The sequence below is a fragment of the Hyperoodon ampullatus genome (genome assembly GCF_949752795.1).
Source record: "Hyperoodon ampullatus genome assembly, chromosome: 3".
Taxonomy (NCBI): domain Eukaryota; kingdom Metazoa; phylum Chordata; class Mammalia; order Artiodactyla; family Ziphiidae; genus Hyperoodon; species Hyperoodon ampullatus.
Genome location: NC_136916.1, coordinates 55,990,765 through 56,011,783, shown reverse-complemented (window position 1 = coordinate 56,011,783; position 21,019 = coordinate 55,990,765). Strand labels below are relative to the sequence as shown.

General features: G+C 51.5%; 1 protein-coding gene across 3 annotated transcripts in view; it reads left to right on the top strand.

Moving 5' to 3' along the window:
- The window catches only part of MEGF11 (multiple EGF like domains 11), a gene marked incomplete at both ends in the record, with an annotated part of 235,809 nt that overhangs the window by 198,807 nt on the left and 15,983 nt on the right, over nucleotides 1-21,019 (top strand). For all 3 annotated transcript variants that reach the window (XM_079701406.1, XM_079701405.1, XM_079701407.1), the window contains 9 exons: nucleotides 3,468-3,588; nucleotides 4,549-4,712; nucleotides 5,834-5,936; nucleotides 12,115-12,261; nucleotides 12,636-12,770; nucleotides 17,639-17,767; nucleotides 18,965-19,093; nucleotides 19,594-19,722; nucleotides 20,285-20,413. In XM_079701406.1, the coding sequence (XP_079557532.1) occupies nucleotides 3,468-3,588; nucleotides 4,549-4,712; nucleotides 5,834-5,936; nucleotides 12,115-12,261; nucleotides 12,636-12,770; nucleotides 17,639-17,767; nucleotides 18,965-19,093; nucleotides 19,594-19,722; nucleotides 20,285-20,413 (1,186 nt within the window). The remainder of the gene's footprint in view (nucleotides 1-3,467; nucleotides 3,589-4,548; nucleotides 4,713-5,833; nucleotides 5,937-12,114; nucleotides 12,262-12,635; nucleotides 12,771-17,638; nucleotides 17,768-18,964; nucleotides 19,094-19,593; nucleotides 19,723-20,284; nucleotides 20,414-21,019) is intronic.

Below are 21,019 nucleotides of genomic sequence, written 5' to 3'. Positions count from 1 at the left end.
CAGCGAGCTGGAGGACGGGGGAGAGGTACTAGGCCTTCAGGGCAGAACTATATCCTTTGGAAGCTGCCTGCTTCCCCATCTGGATTTTTTGCCATCAGGAGCTAACAAATGGAAAGTGTTTAGAACACACAGCTCTTGGCACATGGTAGCCCCTCAGTGAGTGGTCATATTCCATTCCCCAAAACCATGGGAAAAGTCTGGCCTGTTCAGCTGTGACGAGGGGAACCAGGGACACAGCCTGGCGGAGATGGCAGGAGGGTGAACCTGGGGACGTGAGGCCACGTGCCCCATGTGAACGCCAGCCCTCCTCTCCTGCACAGGGCCCGGCCTTTGTTCATCAAGTGAGAGATGGATTCCTCCTCCAGAGATGCCTTCTGCTGAAACCTTTGAGGGTCTTGTGTATTCTTTTCGTAAGAGATACTATTTCTTTGTAGTAATAATAGCTCTTATAGTGCTTTCTACCTGCCAGGAACTGTTCTATCTGCTTCATTTATAACTAATTTAATCCTCTTAACAATCCTATGAAGTAGGGGCATTATTATTCCCATATTACAGATGGAGGAACTGAGTCCCCAAGGGGTTTAGTAAATTGTGCAAGGTCATACCGTGAATAAGTAGTGGAAGCAGGATGGCACTAGACTCCATTCTCTAACCACTGGGCTCTGCCACCTTTCCGGAAAGATCTGGTTCTTTCTCCTTCGCCCTCACTGATACACCGTGGGGCCCTGGATAAGTCCCTGCCCCTCTCTGTCTCTACTTCCTTCTCTGGGAAGCTAAAGTCCTGTCACCTGGGGGCTTCCCAGGGCTGTTGTAAGGCCAAGCTGACCATCCATATCCATGCACAGGCTACACTGGGAGAAAATGGGCCCTGGTGCAGCCTTCTGGAGAGCAGATATCTCGAGGTGGGTTCTCTGCATCTTGCCCCCTAGAGCAGGGCAGGGTGGTCAGTCCTCTCTGAGCCCCACCAGCAGACCCGCAGTTGGACTCACAGGCCCCTTGAGGCCTCCTAGGAGGACCGGGGTTGGAGACACTAATGAGGATGCCAGGAGAGAAAACCCTTCCTCTTAAAGTAAACTCACGCAGAGAAAATCATAAACCGAGCACGCAATTTGCACCCCGGCCAAGGCCCTCAGAGCTTAAACATATTCTTTTGGGCTATTTACAGTCCTGGAGAAGTTAGAATTTTCTGGGTAATGGGAGCACTAACAGATTCCAGCTGGTCAGGGTCTGCCAAGGACTGGCAGGGGAAAGAGTGGGAACCATGGAACCTTCTGGTACAGGACTCTGCACTTCCCAGACCCTCCTCCCTGACCCAGCCTGTGCAGGTGGGACAGGAGACAAGGGCTAGAGAGGAGCCTCTTCACCAAGGGCCATAATAAGGTCTCTCTGTGACCTAAATGGGGGTGAGGCCAGTTGCCCGGGCTCCCCTACTTCAAGGCTTTCATTTCACAGATGCTAGAAGAGAGGCTCAGAGAGGGGCAGTAATCTATCCAGTGTCACACAGCTAGTGGGGCCCAGGCAAGCTCTGGTATCCTGGCCCATGCGTCAGCATTCCTGTAGTAAGCCTCAGCGCAAGACCTGAGAAGCTGGCTGGAGAGGGTCCCTAGCGGGAGACAGTGGGAATTCAACATCTAGTGACCATATAGACAGCCCCAGCGTGGGTTCCTGGGTGGGGAAGGCACGTCCTGGGTACTCTGAGAAGAGAGCCCCAACTTACTTCCCTGGCATTCGAGGCTACCAACACCTCTTTTAAATATCTCCCTCGCCCCTCCCTACACAAACTCCCCCTCCTGCTACCCCTAGAACATTCCCAACTCTCATATTCCTCTGTACTCTTGTCCACACTCTTCCCACCTGGATAGCCTTTACCCCACTTTTTCTGATGAAATGCTCCCACCCCTGAAGGCCTCTCAAGTTCCCATTCCTGGTGGTCCTGTGACTTGTCCTCACTCTGAACTCCTTACTAGAGCTAATAGCCCACCCAAGGAGGCCTGGTACAGTGGATCCTGTAGGGTGTCACCCAGATACACGATTCAGGATGGATGGAGGCGCCCCTTCCTTTTAGCTGCAGGAAACTTAGTGGCTCCCAGCTGAGTCCCTCTGCAGAAATTGCCTTCGGTCAAAGAGCATGGATTCCCCTGAAGTCATGACCCCTTCCCCAGGGCAGTGGATTGGTCCGGGGTATGGAAGCCCTCCCTCCCTTTCCTCTGGCAGGACAATTCTAAGGACCAACCCACTGCAGAGCTTCCTGGCAGATCAGCTGAGGATGTTGTTGCAACTGCACCTCAGTTCAATTTCTCCCTCTGTCCGTCCTGCTTCCCTTACCCCTCGTAGCGGTTATTCTCAAAAGCTCACTAGTTTCCATCTCAGAGAATGCTTTCCAGGAAAGCTGGTTTATGACACCTGGTGACAGAATGGTTAAGCAGACAGCCTTGGTTCAAATAGAGATCAACCATGTTTAGCTCCATGACCTGGGCTGAATTACATAACTTCTCTGACAATTGTTCTATCTATTAAGTGGGAATAATGCTGAGGCATTAGTTCCTATCTGCTGAGGGTTTACGAGGATTAAATGAGATGATGTATGCATAGTACCGGATATTGAGAAAGGACTTAATGTGCATTAGCTATTATAATTTACACTTAACTTCTCTGAGGTTCGGGTAAACAGGGATAGGATATTATTATCTGTGTCAAGGGGTTGCTGGTGAGAATCAACTAAGATTGATTGAGAGGCAGAGGGTTAAATTCCATGTTGCTGTGACCTAATACAGATTCAGGGGTCAAGTTTCCTGAGGGCTTTGCCCATCCTAGAGCTGTGGTCTGGAGGCCTGACCCCTCCCCCAAACAGTGAGGATCACTGTATTGCTTTCCTATCACTGCTGTAACAAATTAGCACATTAGTGGCTTCAAACAAAACAAATGTACTGTCTTACATCTCTGTGGGTCAGAAGTCTGGTATGGGTCTCACAGGACTAAAGTCAAGGTGTCAGCAGGCTGTGTTCCTTTCTGGGAGTTCTAGGGGTGAATCTGTTTTCTGCTCATTTGGATTGTTGGCAGAACTCAGTTCCTAGGGTTGTGGGACTGAGGTCCCCGTTTTCTTGCTGGCTGTAAAATGAGGCTTCTGGTTTCTAGGGGCCACTGCATTATTTGGCTTGTGGCCCCCTTCCTCCATCTTCAAAGTCAGTGCAGGCAGATGGAGGACTTCTCGAGGCTACCTTTTTTGTCATCTTCTATTCATAAGGACACATGTGATTTGGGCCCACCTGGCTAATCCAAGACACTTTCTCTGTCTTAATGTCCTTAGTCACGCCTGCAAAGTCCCTTTTGCCACGTAAGGTAACATATTCACAGCTTCCAGTGATTAGAACATGGTGGGGGGGAGGCGGGGTGGGCATTATTCTACCTGCCACAACCACCCAGCATGGGGCAACCTCTGACCCAAAATTCCCCTCCTCCTTTTCTAGGGGGAGGTCTGTGCAGTTCCCTGTGCAGCAGGGACCTACGGCCCCAACTGCTCATCCGTCTGTAGCTGTAACAGCGGTGGCACCTGCTCCCCAGTAGATGGCTCCTGCACCTGCAAGGAGGGTAATGTGCCTTCTTTCCCAATCCCATCCCCTCAGATGTGCACAGTGCCCAGGTGGGCTGCCGGCTGAGGGGTCTGGGCTGCTCCTGCCCCACCCACCCACATGCAGGGTCGGGGAGCCTATATGTCAGGTTCCAGCCAAGGAGACCCATGCCAGGGACTTCAACAGCAGGAATGTAATAAAGGGGATTTGTTACCACAGTGTTAGAAGAGCTGAAAGGACTTACAAGGGAACGTGAGCAACCCAGAAAGTAGTAGCTTCTCCCACAGTTGCTACCACTTCTAGGGTGAAAGGGACAAAGGGAGGAAGTGGTGTTCCCAGAGCCTGGGAGTGAGGGCCATCTGGTGGGAGCTGGGATGTGGGCAGAGGGGCTGCAAGATGGTGCTGGAGCACTGAGACACAGCCACCACCAGAGGCCCTGCTCATAGCAGAGAAGGAAGAGGAGATACCTGGCATCTCTCCTGCTCCCGCCCTCCCATCACCGGCCAGGTCTCCCACTGGCAAGCCCATCTGGGAGCAGCTGCAGGGGTCAGCCCCCTGGGATACAGAACAGAGCAGGGGAAGGGCAGAAATGGATCTGAGGGCAGACAAGCCAGTAACCAGCCTCAGAATGGGAAATCAGCCTATCACCAAAACACAGGGCCCTGAGATAAGTTTCCTGAGTATACCCTCGGCACAGATAGCCCTCTCCACCTCCACTGGTTCCCTGTCCCAGGTGGGATCACCCACCTATGTCAAAAACAGTGAGAACCGGGAGGCAGGAGACCCAGGTTCTAGCCCCCGCTCTCTCAACAGCCTTGCTGTGTTTCTGAGTGGACTCTGAATGTGGAATGTGTGTTCTAACCTAGCAATCAGAGAAGGGGTGGTTTGGGTGTGATGCCTTGTACAGAGATGGGGGGAGTGGGCAGAAAGCCATGCTGGGCCTAGATGGAGAGGTGACAGCCTCGTTCCCTCCCCTCAGGGTGGCAGGGCCTCGACTGCACCCTGCCGTGTTCCAGTGGGACGTGGGGCCTGAACTGCAATGAGAGCTGCACCTGTGCCAATGGGGCGGCCTGCAGCCCCACCGATGGTTCCTGCTTCTGCACCCCTGGCTGGCTGGGGGACAACTGCGAACTGCCCTGCCCGGTGAGTGTGGGGCGGGGAAGGACGGGGTGGGCCCATCAGCCCGCCATGCCCTTTCCCCGTAGTTTTTTTGTCCACAGAGGTGCACAGAGAAGAGCACTGGACCAGGTGGTGGGACACTTGGATTCAGGTCTCAGCCTTAGCTCTAACCTCTCTGGCCTACTTCTGGCCTCAGCCCTCTCATCTATAAAATGACAGATACTTAGCAGATATGGTGATGTGGCCTCACTTTCCCCTGGGTGCTCTTGGGAAACATTACTGACTCTGGCACATTTACCTGAGCCCAGATGCAACTTCAGAATCCTTCTTGACACAGTGCTACAGGACAGCTCTTACTAATCCATCAGAGTTGCCATTCCTTGATAATAATGTCTAAGCTTCTTTCTGGTTCCAACAGTCTATAATTTTATGATCAAGGTTGGGAGGACTAAACCAAGCATTATCCAGTAATAACCCACCTAGACTTAATTCCTGGATCTTAGTCTAAGATACAAGTTAAGTTAAACCAACTGATAGGATATTGTTGAATGAGTCCTACAGTCCTGGGTTCCAATCCTGCCTTTGCCTCATCCTAGCTGTGTTACCTGGAGCATGTTACTTCACCTCATCTTTAAATTTTGAATATAATGGAACCATCTCATAGAGTTGTTGTGAAGATTAAGAGAAATGAATTATATGAGACTCTTGATACCTGATGAGCACAAATAGAGATTTGTTACCTATTGGCGGTCAACAAATGTTGACCGCCACCTTCTTACCCACAAAGAAAAAATCATAGTCATTCCTCACATGTGATCAATGTTTTAAAATTTGCAAGGTGCATTTTCATTTACAATTTTAATTAATGATCATTACAGCTCTCTGAGCTTGACCGTTGAGAGGGAGGGCAGGACCAACACCTCCCTCCTTCCAAACTGCATATTCTTCGTAATGCAGCCGAAGAATTATTTGGAGTAGCTTCGCTGGGTCCCCAGTTATAAAAAGTGCCTCCACAGAGCTCCAGCCCCAGTTTCTCTTCCTCCTTGTTGGGCAGTGGCTCAGTTTTGTCATCAACATCCAGAAGAAGTGTGAGAACCTCTGAGGGTCTAGGTCTCGTCATTTCTCTCTCCCCCTTCTCTCCACAGGATGGCACATTTGGGCTGAACTGCAGTGAGCGTTGTGACTGCAGCCACGCCGATGGCTGCGATCCCGTCACAGGCCACTGCTGCTGCCTGGCCGGATGGACAGGTAACCCCCTCTACCATGCCACCATCCTGGTCCTGTGAAACTGAGCTCTTGGTATTCTCCTGCTTCTCTTGACTGTTCCTTCTTTTTTTCCTTCACTTTTTCTTCTTCTGGCTCCCTACCTATGCACCTTATCTTTATATCCTCTGGGCTTCAGTTCTCCATTTCATTCCCTTTGAGTAAACAAATATTAATTGAACACCTAGTATGTGCAGGCTCTGTTCTAAGGGCTAGGGGCAGACCAGTTTAAAAAAATTCAGACAGAGGTTTGGGTGCTCAATCTGTGTTTGCAGAGGATATGGTGGAGAGGAGGACAAGGAACTTTCTCCTTAGCCCAGGCTCAGACTCCTGGCCCCTACATGTGTCCTGGCAGCTCACCTCCTAAATAGATGGCAAACCCATCCATTTCTCACCAGCCACTGCCACCACCCTCGTCCACTGAGCACTATCTCTCAGCAGGCACTGCCTCAGCCTCCCTTTTTTCTGTGGGCCTCCCCTCTTGCACAGCTGCATCCACTCTGCACATGGTGGCCAGATCCGTTCACATCAGTCCCTGCTCAGGATGCCTCCATGGCTTCCCATGACACTGATCCAAAATCCTTACAGTGACCTGGGGTCTACATGGCGCTGTAAGGCCCTGCCCAACTCCTCCACCTCTTTTGTGCCCTCCCATCACTCACTTCACTCCACCACCTGGGCCAACCACCCTCCCTGACTCCAGGCCTCAAATGTGCATTCCCTCTGCCTAGATCACTCTTTCCCCTTCTCTTCACCTAATAACACCTTCTCATCCATCATATTTCAACGTAAAGATGACTTCCTCTGGGAAGGCTCTCTCCCCCTGATGCTACCACCTCCCCAGCCTGGCCAAGACTATGAAAGAGCCCCTTTAATTAATTCTCACAGCATTTTGCTGTACTTACTTCAATTGTCACTGAACTCTGATTTGAGTAACGATTTGTTTATTATCTGCCTCCCACCTTGACCATCAGTTCTGTGGAGGCAGGGACCACATCTGCCTTGTTCACCACTGTATCCACTGCCTGCCACACACTGAGAAATGGTTAAGAACACAGAGCTGGCACCAGACCTCCTTGGGCAAGTCCTTTACCCTCTCAGGGCCTGAATCCTCCATCCATAAAATGCAGATAATTATAATCCTTATAACTACAAGATCATTTTGAAGTTTAAATGAGTTAATACCTGTAAGCGCTAACAGTGCCTGGCACATAATAGGTGCTCAGTAAGTGTAAGCCACAAATACAGTGTTAATGTTACGTGAATGAACCCACTGGCCATTCCCAAAGTGGTGGACAGCAAGGAGAAAGAAAGGCATTGCTGGCAGTGTAGGTCCTCAGATAAATAATTCACACCAGGCTTCTGAGCAACCTCTGTTCTCTGCAGCCAGAAAGTTTCTGAGCAGCTGAGGGCTGGGGACATTTCTTCCTCTATAGCATCTCCGACCTGACTCCCTTGCCCTGCCGCTTACTACAGAGCTAGGCTCCACCCTGGTTACTGGCACCCTAGACTCTTAGCTGGAGCCACATGGAAATACATTTTATTTTTTCATTGCCTTAATTTCAAGTGAACCAATAAGATTTCAATGACATCTGGTGCTTAAAAATTCTATCTTTGATGGACAACCTTTCAGCAAGGTCTCTGCTGTTCTAAAACTTTGAACAAATTTGCCCAAACGTGGTCCTGAAGTCATTTCAAAGGAGCATTTGATGTCCTGAGATTTGTTAAGCAGAAGGAAACCAAGGAAAGACAGTGAGGGTGCAGGGTAAAGGCCCCAGCCTCCTGCTCAGCAAGCCCTCCCCACCCACTGCTGACTACCGAGCCCCTGGCATGTTGCTTGTGCCTAGGCTCAACACTTGTTTTTCTCTGCTCTAAGCATGTACATGTCTTCTCCCCTTGGCCCCCTTAGCCACACACTTCTTGACTGGCATGATATCTAATTCACCTTGCCCTGCACATAGTAGGTGCTTACTCAGTGTTTATTGAAATAAATTGAAAGAAGCTGGCCTATAACCATATATGGCCTTTCCCCTTGAAGTGAAGGAGACCTTGACGATGTTCCGCTCCAACCTCCTATGCTACAGATGAGGAAAGGGAGCTGCCCAAGGTCTCAGGACATTAATGCCAACAGGATGGGAGACACTGGATTGCATTGTAAAGGGGAACCATTTATTCATTCAGCTAGCATTTATTGACTCGAGCCATCACCGAGTCTTTATTTGGCAGCTACCATGTGCCCGGCACTGTGCTAGGCCAAGCAGTAAATGGCAAAATTCAACAGCAATAGCCCCTGGACACCTACTGTGTGCCAGACACTATCCTGGGTACTAGAGATGCAAAAATGACCAAGATCATTTCCCTGCCCATTAGGAGCACCTGGATAAAGAGAGTCAGAAGTGTCAAGAAGCCATAGTCCCTGTCTTCACAGGACACATATATATGAAATATTCAAATGATAGGTAGGGACAAAGTTGTATGCCACTATCAAATAGATGCTTGAATCCCTAGGCAGACATTCAGGAAGACTTCCTGGAGAAGGAAGACCCAAAAACCCAAAACAGTCCCTGAAGGATGTGGGCTGCTGAATTGCTGCTAGCCTTGTGACATAAACTAGAGGTCACAATATATAGATTCTTAGCCTAGTTTTACCCACCAACGTAGATGTGTAGGGGGCCCTGAAAGATAAAGCAGGGAGATTCCCTAAGGGTAAGAATGGGAGGGACCCCTAAGGGGGATTATTATCCCCATTCAACAATAGGGAAAACAGGGTCTAGAGAAGGCAACTAACTGATGATGCCGCTCCTCTTCAGAAGCTGTAGTTGGAGAGCCTCCCTTTAGGCCAAGGTCAAGCCCTTTGACCGCACCGGTGCAACTGGCTTTTCCACGCAAGGGGAAACCCTGGACCCTTCTCTCCACTTAGATGCCAATGTCTTAAGTTCCAGGGAGCTCTTAGGACATATAACAACCTCAAACAGGAGCCCCACAGCCACAGAACCAGGCCTAGACTAGAATAATTGGCAGATCCTAGAACCCAGTGGGCCCTTGCAGCCATCTGCAATCTGAGCATAATCACCTTACACCTGTGGTTCTTAATCTCCAAAAAAGAGGACACCTTTCTGACATGAAAACATTTGGAGGATCCCACACATGAGAGTAGCTGTACTTTTTTTTTTTTTTTTTTTTTTTTTTTTTTTTTTTTTTGTGGTACGCGGGCCTCTCACTGCTGTGGCCTCTCCCGTTGCGGAGCACAGGCTCCGGATGCGCAGGCTCAGCAGCCATGGCTCACGGGCCCAGCCGCTCCGCGGCATATGGGATCCTCCCAGACCGGGGCACGAACCCGTATCCCCTGCATCGGCAGGCGGACTCTCAACCACTGCGCCACCAGGGAGGCCCCAGAGTAGCTGTACTTTTAACATCCACTGATTTGGGGGAAAACATGATAGCAGCAAGCTGCCATGAATTCAGGGGTGCTTTTGCATGCATTGTGTTTTATTGATCACAGTAATATCTGCATACAGTTTTTTTGTTTTTCTTTTTTTTTTTTGCCGTTGGCGGGCCTCTCACTGTTGTGGCCTCTCCTGTTGTGGAGCACAGGCTCCAGACGCGCAGGCTCAGCGGCCATGGCTCATGCGCCCAGCCGCTCCGCGGCATGTGGGATCTTCCTGGACCGGGACACAAACCCGCGTCCCCTGCATCAGCAGGCGGACTCTCAACCACTGTGCCACCAGGGAAGCCCTGCATACAGTTTTAGGGAAAAGCCTACAACTATGGGAAAGAGCCTTGGGCAGCCTAACCAAGCGTGCTTACTGCACAGGAGGGATTGGAGGCCCCCGTCAGACAGTGGAGCTCCTCCGTAGTCCAGGGCGCCTCGCAAGAGCAGCAGGGTCCCTCAGCCTGCAGTCTGAACAGGTTGTTTTCAACAACCACAGGCCAAAGAATTCCTTGGGGCAGATCATAGCTTTTGGTTTTTTGTTTTTTACATCTTTATTGGAGTATAATTGCTTTACAATGGTGTGTTAGTTTCTGCTTTATAACAAAGTGAATCAGTTATACATATACATATATCCCCATATCTCTTCCCTCTTGCATCTCCCTCCCTCCCACCCTCCCTATCCCACCCCTCTAGGTGGTCACAGAGCACCGAGCTGATCTCCCTGTGCTATGCGGCTGCTTCCCACTAGCTATCTACCTTACATTTGGTAGTGTATACATGTCCGTGCCGCTCTTTCACTTTGTCACAGCTTACCCTTCCCCCTCCCCATATCCTCAAGTCCATTCTCTAGTAGGTCTGTGTCTTTATTCCTGTCTTACCCCTAGGTTCTTCATGACATTTTTTTTTTCTTAAATTCCATATATATGTGTTAGCATACGGTATTTGTCTTTCTCTTTCTGACTTACTTCACTCTGTATGACAGACTCTAGGTCTATCCACCTCATTACAAATAGCTCAATTTTGTTTCTTTTTATGGCTGAGTAATATTCCATTGTATATATGTGCCACATCTTCTTTATCCATTCATCTGATGATGGACACTTAGGTTGTTTCCATCTCCAGGCTACTTTGTGGTTTCCCCCACCCCAGGCTCCCCTTCGGTCCATCCGTGTTGCTTGTCCGGGCTTCACCTCTTGTGCACCTGAAACTCCACTGGGAGAGACCTCCATTGAGGAGGAAATGTGACCACCAGATTCTCACTGGGGAAAGACTGTATTCCCAGGAAGAAGCTCCCTGCACCCCATTCCCTCCATTCAGAGGCCTATTTCCTGCAGAGTGGCATCTGAAGCCTCCACCCTGCTGCAGAATTGACCTGTCACAGGGAGGGAGGCCCAGGGAGGGAGCATGGGCTAGACTGAGGTGCTGGAGGAGAGTAAAGCCTGTTGCATCCCCTCCCCCTCCACTCTCTCCCTCTGTTCTGCCCCCTCACCTTTCCCCACCCACCCAGGTAAGCTTGTGTAATTCCAGCCTGCCTCTAAACTGGTCCCACCACTCTCCTGCTGCCGCTAGGGCCGGCTCTGTTCACTGAGGCTGAATGTCTTCCTCCCTCTTTCTTTTTCTTTCTCACGATCCCTTTCCTTATAACAAGGCAGACGTGCTTTTTAAACTAATTCTGCTCCTCTCTGAGCCTCTGCTATTCACCTTCCAAAGCCAAATTGGTCTCCTGGGTCCCCACGGTCCATTCACCTTACGCGTGGCAGACTAGAAGCCTTTCTGCCTGGGAGGAAACCCCACGCCAGAGCTGGGCATCCAGCCTCAGGCCTTTTAAAATTCTTCTCAGCCTTCAGGCTGTAATCACCCCAACACATACTTCCTTTCTCTCAGCTCAAAAAGACCATGTAGGCCTTGCTCCTCTTTCTTTTTGACCGATTCCATCCCTTCCCGCATAGGCCACTGTATGTCAAACTGAAGGTCATTAAATCAACTTTTGGGGTCACAACTAGCTTTTTTTTCTTAAGGACATAGAGTACATCATAGTGCAGAGAAAACATCAGATTGCATCACAGTGACCATAAATGTCATTTGCAAAATGTTGGTTTCTATTATACATGTGTGTGCACATTTGATAGAAAATACATATTGCACTGAGGACTGTGGTCAAAAGAATCTGAAAAGACCCCACCCGCTCTCTAAGTCACTGCCCAGGGGCTAGTTGGCTAGGGCCCAGCAAGGATCGGTGGCTCCTGGGCTAACGTGGGTGGGCATGTAACATCACTCGCAGCTCATGTAGCCCCTATAATGGCACTCACTTGCTGCACTAACCTTGGATTCCAGCTAAGATGTCAAAGACAAAGGAAGCCCTTCATGATCTGATCCCTTCTGATTCCCACAATCTCATCTCTTGCCGTATCCCATCTTGTACTTTATGGTTCAACCACACTATGCTGTTTTATCTTTCAAGGCGTGATTCTCTCTCCTGCCTCCTGCTCTTTGCACATAGGGTTTCCTTTATCTGGTCAATTCCTCCTTGGTCTTTAGGACTCAGTTCAGGCATCGCCTCTTCCTGGAAGCCCTCCCTGACCAGCCAAGCTTCTCTGTTTTTCGCCTCCATATTCCCAGATGTACTGTGTTTGCCTCCACCTCTTCTTACTGCATAGTACCCCCCCACACACCATTCTTCCTTTCACCCTCGCCCCTTACCACTGACCTGAGTCTGCCTCTGGCCCACAGGCATCCACTGTGACAGCACGTGTCCGCCCGGTCGCTGGGGCCCCAACTGCTCCGTGTCCTGCAGCTGCGAGAATGGTGGTTCCTGCTCCCCAGAGGATGGGAGCTGCGAGTGTGCCCCAGGCTTCCGAGGACCCTTATGTCAGAGAAGTAAGGCTGAGACCCTGCCCCTCAGACCTCGGACAGCTCATCCTCCCCAGCCTTCCCAGCTGGAACTAGGACTGGCCTGAGGGAGGCTGGGCTTACACAGTCAGTCCCCATCAAATCCCTCCCTCTAATCCCCTTTCTCCTGGCCCTGACTTTTCTGTCCCCAAGTTCAGGGCCTAGCCTGGCTCCCCAGTAGAAACAGGACCAGACCACAACTCCTCTGTGTAGAAAGGGACGGGCCCTCCCAGGTGTGGGGCAGACGCGACTCTCCCCATGCTTCTGAGAAGCCTCTCTTCATCTCTGTGTGGGACTGGACAAGTAGCCAGGCTGTCTGGGGCCCCTTGGGCTGCTGACCACCATCTCCCCTTCACCCCCAGTCTGCGCCCCTGGCTTCTATGGCCACAGCTGCGCCCAGCCGTGCCCCCTCTGCGTGCACAGCAGCGGGCCCTGCCATCACGCCAGCGGCATCTGTGAGTGCCTCCCCGGATTCTCCGGAACCCTCTGCAACCAAGGTACTGTTTCCAGGGGGAAGGTGTGTGGACCAGCGAGACGAGGAGTCCCAGGAGGGAAGTAGCAGGGAAGGAAGGTTCAGGATTCTCATCATACTCTGTGGAGGCAGCTCCTTGGCTCTTCAGCGCTTAGACCTACCTTAATAAGAATTGGACACACAACGGGGCATGAGGCAAAGCCATTATGCAGTTGAAGGAACAGGCTCAGAGAGGTTAAATGACTTCTCCATGGTCTCACAGCTAGAAGCAGCAGAGCTGAGAAACAAATTCTGACTCCAAAGCCCAGTCTAAATGGATAAAAAATGAAACAAGTGTAGATGAGGTCCACATATGAAGTGACCCCAAATGGCTTGTGCTGAGCGCCAAGTGGGAAAGGCAGAGAATACTGTGGGAGCTCAGAGGAGACAGTTCTGGCTTTGCTGGAGATGGCAACTTCCCAGCCCTTCTCCCCTCACACTCAGGCCAACACTAATCCCTCACCACACGCTTTCCTGTCTCAGCTGCAGAATCCACAGCACCAACTCCAGCCAACTCTTCCACTCAACGGGAGTTGAAAAGGGAGACAAAGCTTATTGAATTGGTGTGCTGCTAAACTGGCTCTCTGGGGGGGAAAAGCCCTAATCTGTATCATTTGCAAATTTCCATGCTGTAGATATTCCCACCATGGCTGATTCTAAGGTACCAATGGTTTAACACCGGTCATGAAATTCCCGAATATTTAATAGCCAGTGTGAAGGTAGAAGCTGGCTCCGTTGCACACCATAGCTTATTGCTGCCCCTGGCTTAGTTAGGCCAAGGCAGGGTGGATTTGGGGGACGGCTCTGTGCCGTGTAGGACTTCAGCTGGGCTTTAGCCTAAAAGGCAGAGATGGAAGAAAGGCATTGTGGGTAGAGGAACCAACCTGGGCAAAGCACAGAGGCGTGCATATGCGACTATCCAGCCATAGGGAATGGCAGGAGGATGCAGGGGCTGTGGATGGCAAAGGGGACTGAGAAGGTAGTCTGAGGACTCCTGGAAAGTTTTGAAGACAAGGTTGCAGAATTTGTACTTTAACCTGTAGGGAGCGAAAGGATCTTAGTCTAAGGTAAACGTAGAGCTAAAAGCAACTTCAAGGTCATCTGTGAGAGTCTCATCTGGCCTCTGCTTAAATACTTCCTTTGAGAGCTCACTGCCTCCCAGGGGACTGGATTCTTTTGATGAATAATGACCACTGAGCTGGGCTATTTTTCTAAGTGTGTGGGCCATTAATATGTATGAGTGGAAAGTTAACTCCGTGATGCTTTGAGGTCATGAGAAGTTTGGACCCAAGGGAAACATCTGTGACAGTTTCATTTGCTTGCAGTCCTCCTAGGACAGTTTAATCATAACCTGACATGTTGAGGTTTACTTATTAAACATCAGAGACCCAGCCGTCAATACAGATAGGCCGGGTCTAAATTAGGACCTAAGCAGCCCGAGGAGTAACTCTCACATCCTGCAATGTCTGATTTATCGCCCGCTGGCCTAATGAGTATTTTCCACACATAGATCTAACAGAGTTTGCTATTAATGGCAACTGCCCTGGTTAAGTCTCAAACCTTGTAAAAAATTGAACTGACGCTTTCTAATGACTGGCTTTCCAGCGAGTTACAAATTACAGACACTGCTTATGCAGAATCATTAAACATAGATTAAATACAACCAGATGTTTTCTTTTCACCAGCCCCCCTTCTCTCCACCACCCCTCTCTTTGCCTCACTCTTGATTCAGCTAAGAAGTCAACCAATTAATGTATTAGACTGATCACATTAGCAGCTCTGCGGGTGAATTTGTCAGCCTTGCATATGTGAGAAAGACTTCAAAGATAAGACTGTCCTGTTACAGAAGCTCAGAGTTGGTTTTAGGGTGGGTGTCAGTGGAGCATCTCTGGCACCCAGCTCCCCACAGAGGGCCAGGACTAGGGGATGGGTTCCCCACATCATGTACCTCCCAGAGGCAGGGAAGAGCATGCTGGGTGACCTGCTTTTCAGGAAGCCAAAGCTGGAAGCTGAGCTGCAAACAGGTGAGATGCATGTCATCCTCCTGGCAGTGGACCTGCCCTGGAAGGAGCTAAGGTTTTTGCTAGGGAAGAGCACAGGGCCCAAATCAGCCAGCGTGCCCATAACCATTAACTATAGCCCAAGGCCAGTGGGTGAGGGTTATCAGTCCCATTTCAAAGATGAGGAAACAGAGACTGAGAGGGGTGATGTGGTTTGCTCGGAGGTACTTAGCCAGTGAGTGGCAGAGCTTCCTGGCTGTGTGACCTTGGGCAAGTTACTTAACCCCTCAGTCCCTCAGTTTCCTCATCTGTAGAGTTAGTAATAATGAAAATATGTAATAATGAGAGTATTACAAGGTTAACTGAACTAATATTTGTGAAGCATTCTGAACAGTGGTACATAAAAGTGCCATAGAAGTGTTTGTTGAATACATAAATAAAACTAGTACCCAAACCCAAGGCTTTGGGCTAGAGAGCCTGGTATTGTTTGTCCCAATTGCTAATCATGTCCAGGAGAGGCACAGAGTGGCCACAGATCCAGGTGCCCACCATCCAGTTGGGGAAGGACTGGCAATATGAGGCAGTGTGGCCTAAGGGAGGGGTGCCAGCCCAAACTGCAAGAGATGTGGGCCTGGGGAAGTTGCTTTTCTTTAAGAATCAACACCTTCCCCTGATGCTCTGTGCGGCTCAGCCAAATGAGGGCCTCAGGGATTCAAGGACTTCCTCCCCCATAACAGGGATGCAAGGAGGCCATCTTGGAGGGTGTAGGGCCAGCGGGAACCGGGCTTTGAGGGGAGGATGTCAAACTGAGAGGAGCTCGAAGGGACAGGGGTCACTGATTCCAGCAGAACCCACTGGAACATCACTGCTCCTGGGGCCGGTTTTGACCATTTGGGGAATAGTTCCTGAGTGTTTGTTGTATGCCATGCACTGTACTGGGCACTCGGACACAACAAAGAACAAGAGAGCCAAGTTCCCTGCCCTCACAAAGCCTGCAGTCCAGAGGGGAGAATTCTGAGCTCAGCCTTTCCCAGCAGAACTTGGGGGCTGGGGTTGGGGGAGAAGGGGCAGCAGTTTATTTCCACGTATTCAGCCACCGTGCCTTGAGCACCTGTTGTTTTTCCAGGCATTGTGGGTGTACAGACACGGGTGGAACCCAGGCCCGGCCTGAAACGGCTCACAAGCCACAGTAACAGAAGACCAGGGAGGAAACGAATAGAGGGTCCTAGAAGCTCAAATAGGGACATAGCCTCCCAGAACAGAGAAGAGGGGTGAATCTGTTAGGATTAAGTTCCGCTATAAGTAACATAAAAACCCAAAATAACTGACTTGAAGATGACAAGCTTTGTTTCCCTCACACATTTACAAAAAAAACAAAAAAGATAAAAAGAAAGAAAAGCAAAGATCCAGAAGTAGGCCACTAGGGAGTGGTAGGGTAGCTTACATAGATGTCAGGGACCCAGGCTCCTTCTATCTTGTTGTTCTGCCATCCTCAGCACATGGCTTCCACCTCTGAGGAGAGGTAGCTGCTTGAGCTCCAGCTATCTTACCCACAATTCTCATCCATAATCCACATTATTCTTCAACAGGAAGGATGAATGGGCAAATAAAGACACGCATGTCCACTTACCATTGATCAGAATGTAGTCACGTGGTCATACCCCGCTGTGCAGGTGGCCATACGCCCAGTTAAAACTACCTCTAAGGAAGAAGAGAATTGATGTTGAAGGACTAGCTGTCTACTACAGAGGGGTCATTGGGGAGGTGTCTTGTAGGCAGGGTAGGATTTCCACAGCTGGGCATGAGGGTCAGGGAAATTCTGGGAGGGAACAGCTGGAGTGAAAGCACAGAGGAGGAAAGGCATGGGGTGTTATTTGGAAAGTGGTGTGTGGTCCAATGTCTGGGTGATGAGGTATGTTTAAGTGCTGATCTCTAGGATCTAGGTTTTATTCTGGGGCAGTAGGGTGCCACTGAGGATGTTTGAGCAGGGCATAGGAGTGCCATGAAGAGAGCTGTGCTTTAGAGAGCTCAGGCTGTAGGAAGCAGGTGGAGGATGAATTGAGAGGGAATTGAGAGGGAGGTGCTTGGTGAACACTCATATCTAGTCCTCCAGGAGCTTGCAGCTTTGTTGAGGAAACCAGCCTTTCCTCCAGGAGCCAAGGAATGACTCCTCCAGGAGGGGCCGGGATCAAAATCCTACAAAGGACTTAAGGTGGAAATACCATGGGAGCTCACTGGAAGAGAGCACCTTGTGGACCCAGGAGGGCTCTCCTGGGGAGGAGGCTGAACTGAGGCTCAAGGAACAGTTGGATTTGGAGAGACAGAGGAAACAGGGGGACAGGGATAGACATTCGGGGCCGGTCCTCCAGCCGTCTAACTGCAGTCAGACCTGCCACCCTGCATTTGTCCCTCTCCTTCCAGCTATAAACGTTCCCTGCCCTCGCAGTTGTGAGATCAGCGATGCTGACACAAGTGTGGTAATGGAAAGCAGAAGGCTGCGGGGCAGTGCAGGGACCACTGGACTGAGTGCAGAGGTGGGATCCCTAGCCTCACCACTTCTGTCTGTGAGACCTAAGTCAAGTGATTCTACCCCTATGGGCCTCAGTTCGTTCCTGTCAGAGGGAATCATTACTAGAGGCTCCTGAAGAATGCAGCTGTGGACACAAGAGGGGGAACTCATTGATGTGGAAATGGAGAAGGGTGATGGGGGTGCTGAGGTGGGCAGTTCCCACCCAGATCCGTGACGCCAGGGTGGCCATGGCTGTGGCCTGGGAACTTCTGGGGGTGCAGCTATGGGTGGTCGTCTGAGGAGTACAAGTGGGAGGGCAGGTGCCAGGCTGTCCTGTGCCCACAGTGTGTGCTGGAGGGCACTTTGGGCAGGACTGTGCCCAGCTCTGCACCTGTGCCAACAACGGGACCTGCAGCCCCATTGATGGCTCCTGTCAGTGCTTCCCTGGATGGATTGGCAAGGACTGCTCACAGGGTAAGCTGCTGCCCCCTGGGAATGCTCCCCTGTGAATGTCCCCCCCACCAACCGTGGTCAGGCCCAGAAACACCCACTCCCTGCCCAGAACCTCTCTGCCCCCGGTGCTTCTACCTCTCAGGGCTGAAATCTCCTGCAGATAGGAATGTCCTCCTGAGTCCCGTATATAGTCTCTATAGCTAACGTGATGAATTACTAGGATTGATCACTAGCATTATTAACTGCTAGTATTAAAGATATGGGCATTATTGGTAGTATCATTAATATTATGAACGCTGAGTATTAATACTCCTAGCACCTGAGCAAGGAGTAGCCCCCAAGTTTGGATGGGGAGGAAGAGGGAGTAGGGAAGTGAGGGGAGGCCCGGGCAGTTGCCTCGCAAGGGTGTCCTCTGGGTGGCTCATGTGACTGATGTCCTGGGCATCATAGGCCTGGGCAGAACGTTGTAGGGGCTGTTCATATAAGGTGAACCCAATCTGATACAGAGCTAACAGGGACCCCCAATCTAAAGGCAGAGACTCAGCCTCTGCCCTGTGGAGTCCTTGGCTGATGGGTGAGACCCAGCCAGTACCCCTAGGACGGTCCCAGTTAAGATGCCCTGGCCCAGGACTTCCCTGGCGGTCCAGTGGTTAAGATGCTGCACTTCCACTGCAGGGGGCAAGGGTTTGATCCCTGGTCAGGGAAGTAAGATCCTGCATGCCTGGGCAGTGGCCAAAAGAAACAAACAAAAAAACTGGCCTGAAGGCATTTCCATTCTGATGGAGGAGACACCCGTGCCATCCTCCAGGAGCTCCTTAGCTCCCTGAGAAGAAAGAAGTCCCTACCCTGGGAAGGTCCCCCCCATCCTCATGGGGAAGTTAGTACACACAGTATTCACACCGTAAACCGCAGTGTTTAGTTTACCACACGCTCCAAATCACAGTCATTCCCCTAAGAGGGAAGGTTCAGAAGCCCTCAGAACTGGGAGGGTGGGCAGAGAATCCGGGCTTAATGGGCATCCTGGGTGACTGGGTCAAGAGGTGAGTGGAGGAATTCTGGAAACAGTGGTTAAGCCCCGTGAAAGCCAGGAAGTGCCACCCGGGGGGCATCCTGGCATCTTGGCTGACAGGCACTCCCCTCGCTCTCCCTCCCTCTCCCTCCCTCTCCGTCTGCCCCTCTCTGCCTGGCCCTCACCCTCTGCATCCCACCCACGCCCAGCTTGCCCACCTGGGTTCTGGGGCCCCGCCTGCTTCCACACGTGCAGCTGCCACAACGGGGCGAGCTGTAGCGCCGAGGATGGGGCCTGCCACTGCACCGCTGGTTGGACCGGACTCTTCTGCACGCAGCGTAAGCCCCGCCTCCCAGCCTCCCAGCTATTTGGAATCCCATGCTGCGGCCTGCTGGCTGCCGTGGGCATCGTCTGGACCTGCAGTGGAGGGTGGGAGGAGGCAGGCCCCAGGGCTCGGAGCTATCCACCCCCACCACCCACCCCTGGGGTTGAAGAGCCTGGCCGGACTCAGGGGGTTGACGCGCCCAAAGTCCTGGAAGGCCGGGGCTATCGGGTACCCTAGCAATCACCAAGACCAGACCCTCCTTGGACAGGGGGCCCAGCGTGGGGAGGAGCAGCCTGTGGTTGCACAGCAAAGAGACATCAGCCTGGCCTCTGGTTCCAAAGTACCCTTGTCCAAAGGACTCCCTGCCTCTTCAGCGTGAGGGTTCCAAGCGTGGAGCATGCAGGGTCTTGCTAGTCCTCACCCCACGCTCAGAGAAAGAAGGGGCAGGAGACAGGTTTGGTCCCAACTGCACCTCAGCAGTTGCCCCCCACGCCCCGCCCCGTTTCTCTTCAGGCTGCCCAGCAGCGTTTTACGGGAAGGACTGCGGGCATGTGTGCCAGTGTCAGAATGGTGCCAGCTGTGACCACATCAGCGGCAAGTGTACCTGCCGCACGGGCTTCACTGGGCGACACTGTGAGCAGAGTAAGCTGTCCCGACCCCTGACCCTGGTGTCAATGCCAGGCCTCAGCCTCCTGCAGGGGAAGCCTCCCCCTTTGAGGTCCACCCATCAGGGCCCTGCACCGCCTGCTCCCTTGACTTTTGGAGCAACTCCCGAGGAGACAACCTGAAGGTTGGGCCTACGTTGGCTTCTGAAGAGTTTCTTCCTTCAGTGGGGGTGGGGATGGGGCATGTGGAGGCGGAGCAGAGCCTTTGCTGGGGGAGGGCTTATCGAGAGTAGAGGGAGGCAGATCTTGTTTGATTGATCTTTGAAGCCCCTGTGGCACCCGGCTCAGAGCCTGACACACGGAAGATGCTGTGTAAATATGGACAAGGTGAGGAGGAGGTAGGGATGGGTGTCCCCCCACTCAGGGTGATAGGTGTTTGGTCTAGCCCCAAGTAGCAAACCAAAGCACATCAGGAGCTACAGAGAAAGAGGCTTCACTCTGTGAGGCAGAACTAATCCTCACAGCTGCCCACATAAGGGATGGGAGGGGTGGAGAGTGGGCATACCTCACGGTCGACTCCAATTCTTCGTGCTACACAGGATGTGCCCCAGGAACGTTTGGCTATGGGTGTCAGCAGCTATGTGAGTGCATGAACAATGCCACCTGTGACCATGTCACAGGCACCTGTTATTGCAGCTCTGGATTCAAAGGGATCAGGTGTGACCAAGGTAATACACAGAGGGCAGAGTCCCCGGGGAAGGGGGCTACAGAAAGGGCCCCATGGGGCAGGCTCTAGGTAGTATCCAATGGGAATGACTGAATTTTATAAGGACACTCTGTGACTTCCTTTTATTCACATTGGGAGGAGAGTGGGAGTGGAATGGGGAGAGCTGAAGAGGGGGAGGCTCCAGGCACTGGACAGGCAGATGGAGAAGGCAGCCTCTCAAGCACCACTTCCCTCTGCTCATCCTTGGCAAGTTTTGTGAGCCAAGGAAGGATGACGGCAAGCCAGTGCTGTGGAAGGGTCAGCAGACCAAGTCGGAAGATCTGCTGAATTCTGGTTCTGCCATTACCTGCTAGGTGTCCTTGCGCCAGTCATTTCCTTTTGCTGGGTCTGTTACTCCACATGTGGAAAGACACAAGGTTCTGCTGAGAGCCAAGGAGCCCAAAGGGGCTCAACCTTGGCTCCAGGTCTATAGTCAGACAAGACCCCATAGTGCTGTTGTGAGGACCAAGTTAAGATGAGTAAAGGACTCAGCACAGTGCCTGGCACATCAAGTGAGCACTCGATAAATGGTTTTTGCTGTTGGCTGTAGGAGATAGGGATGAGAATG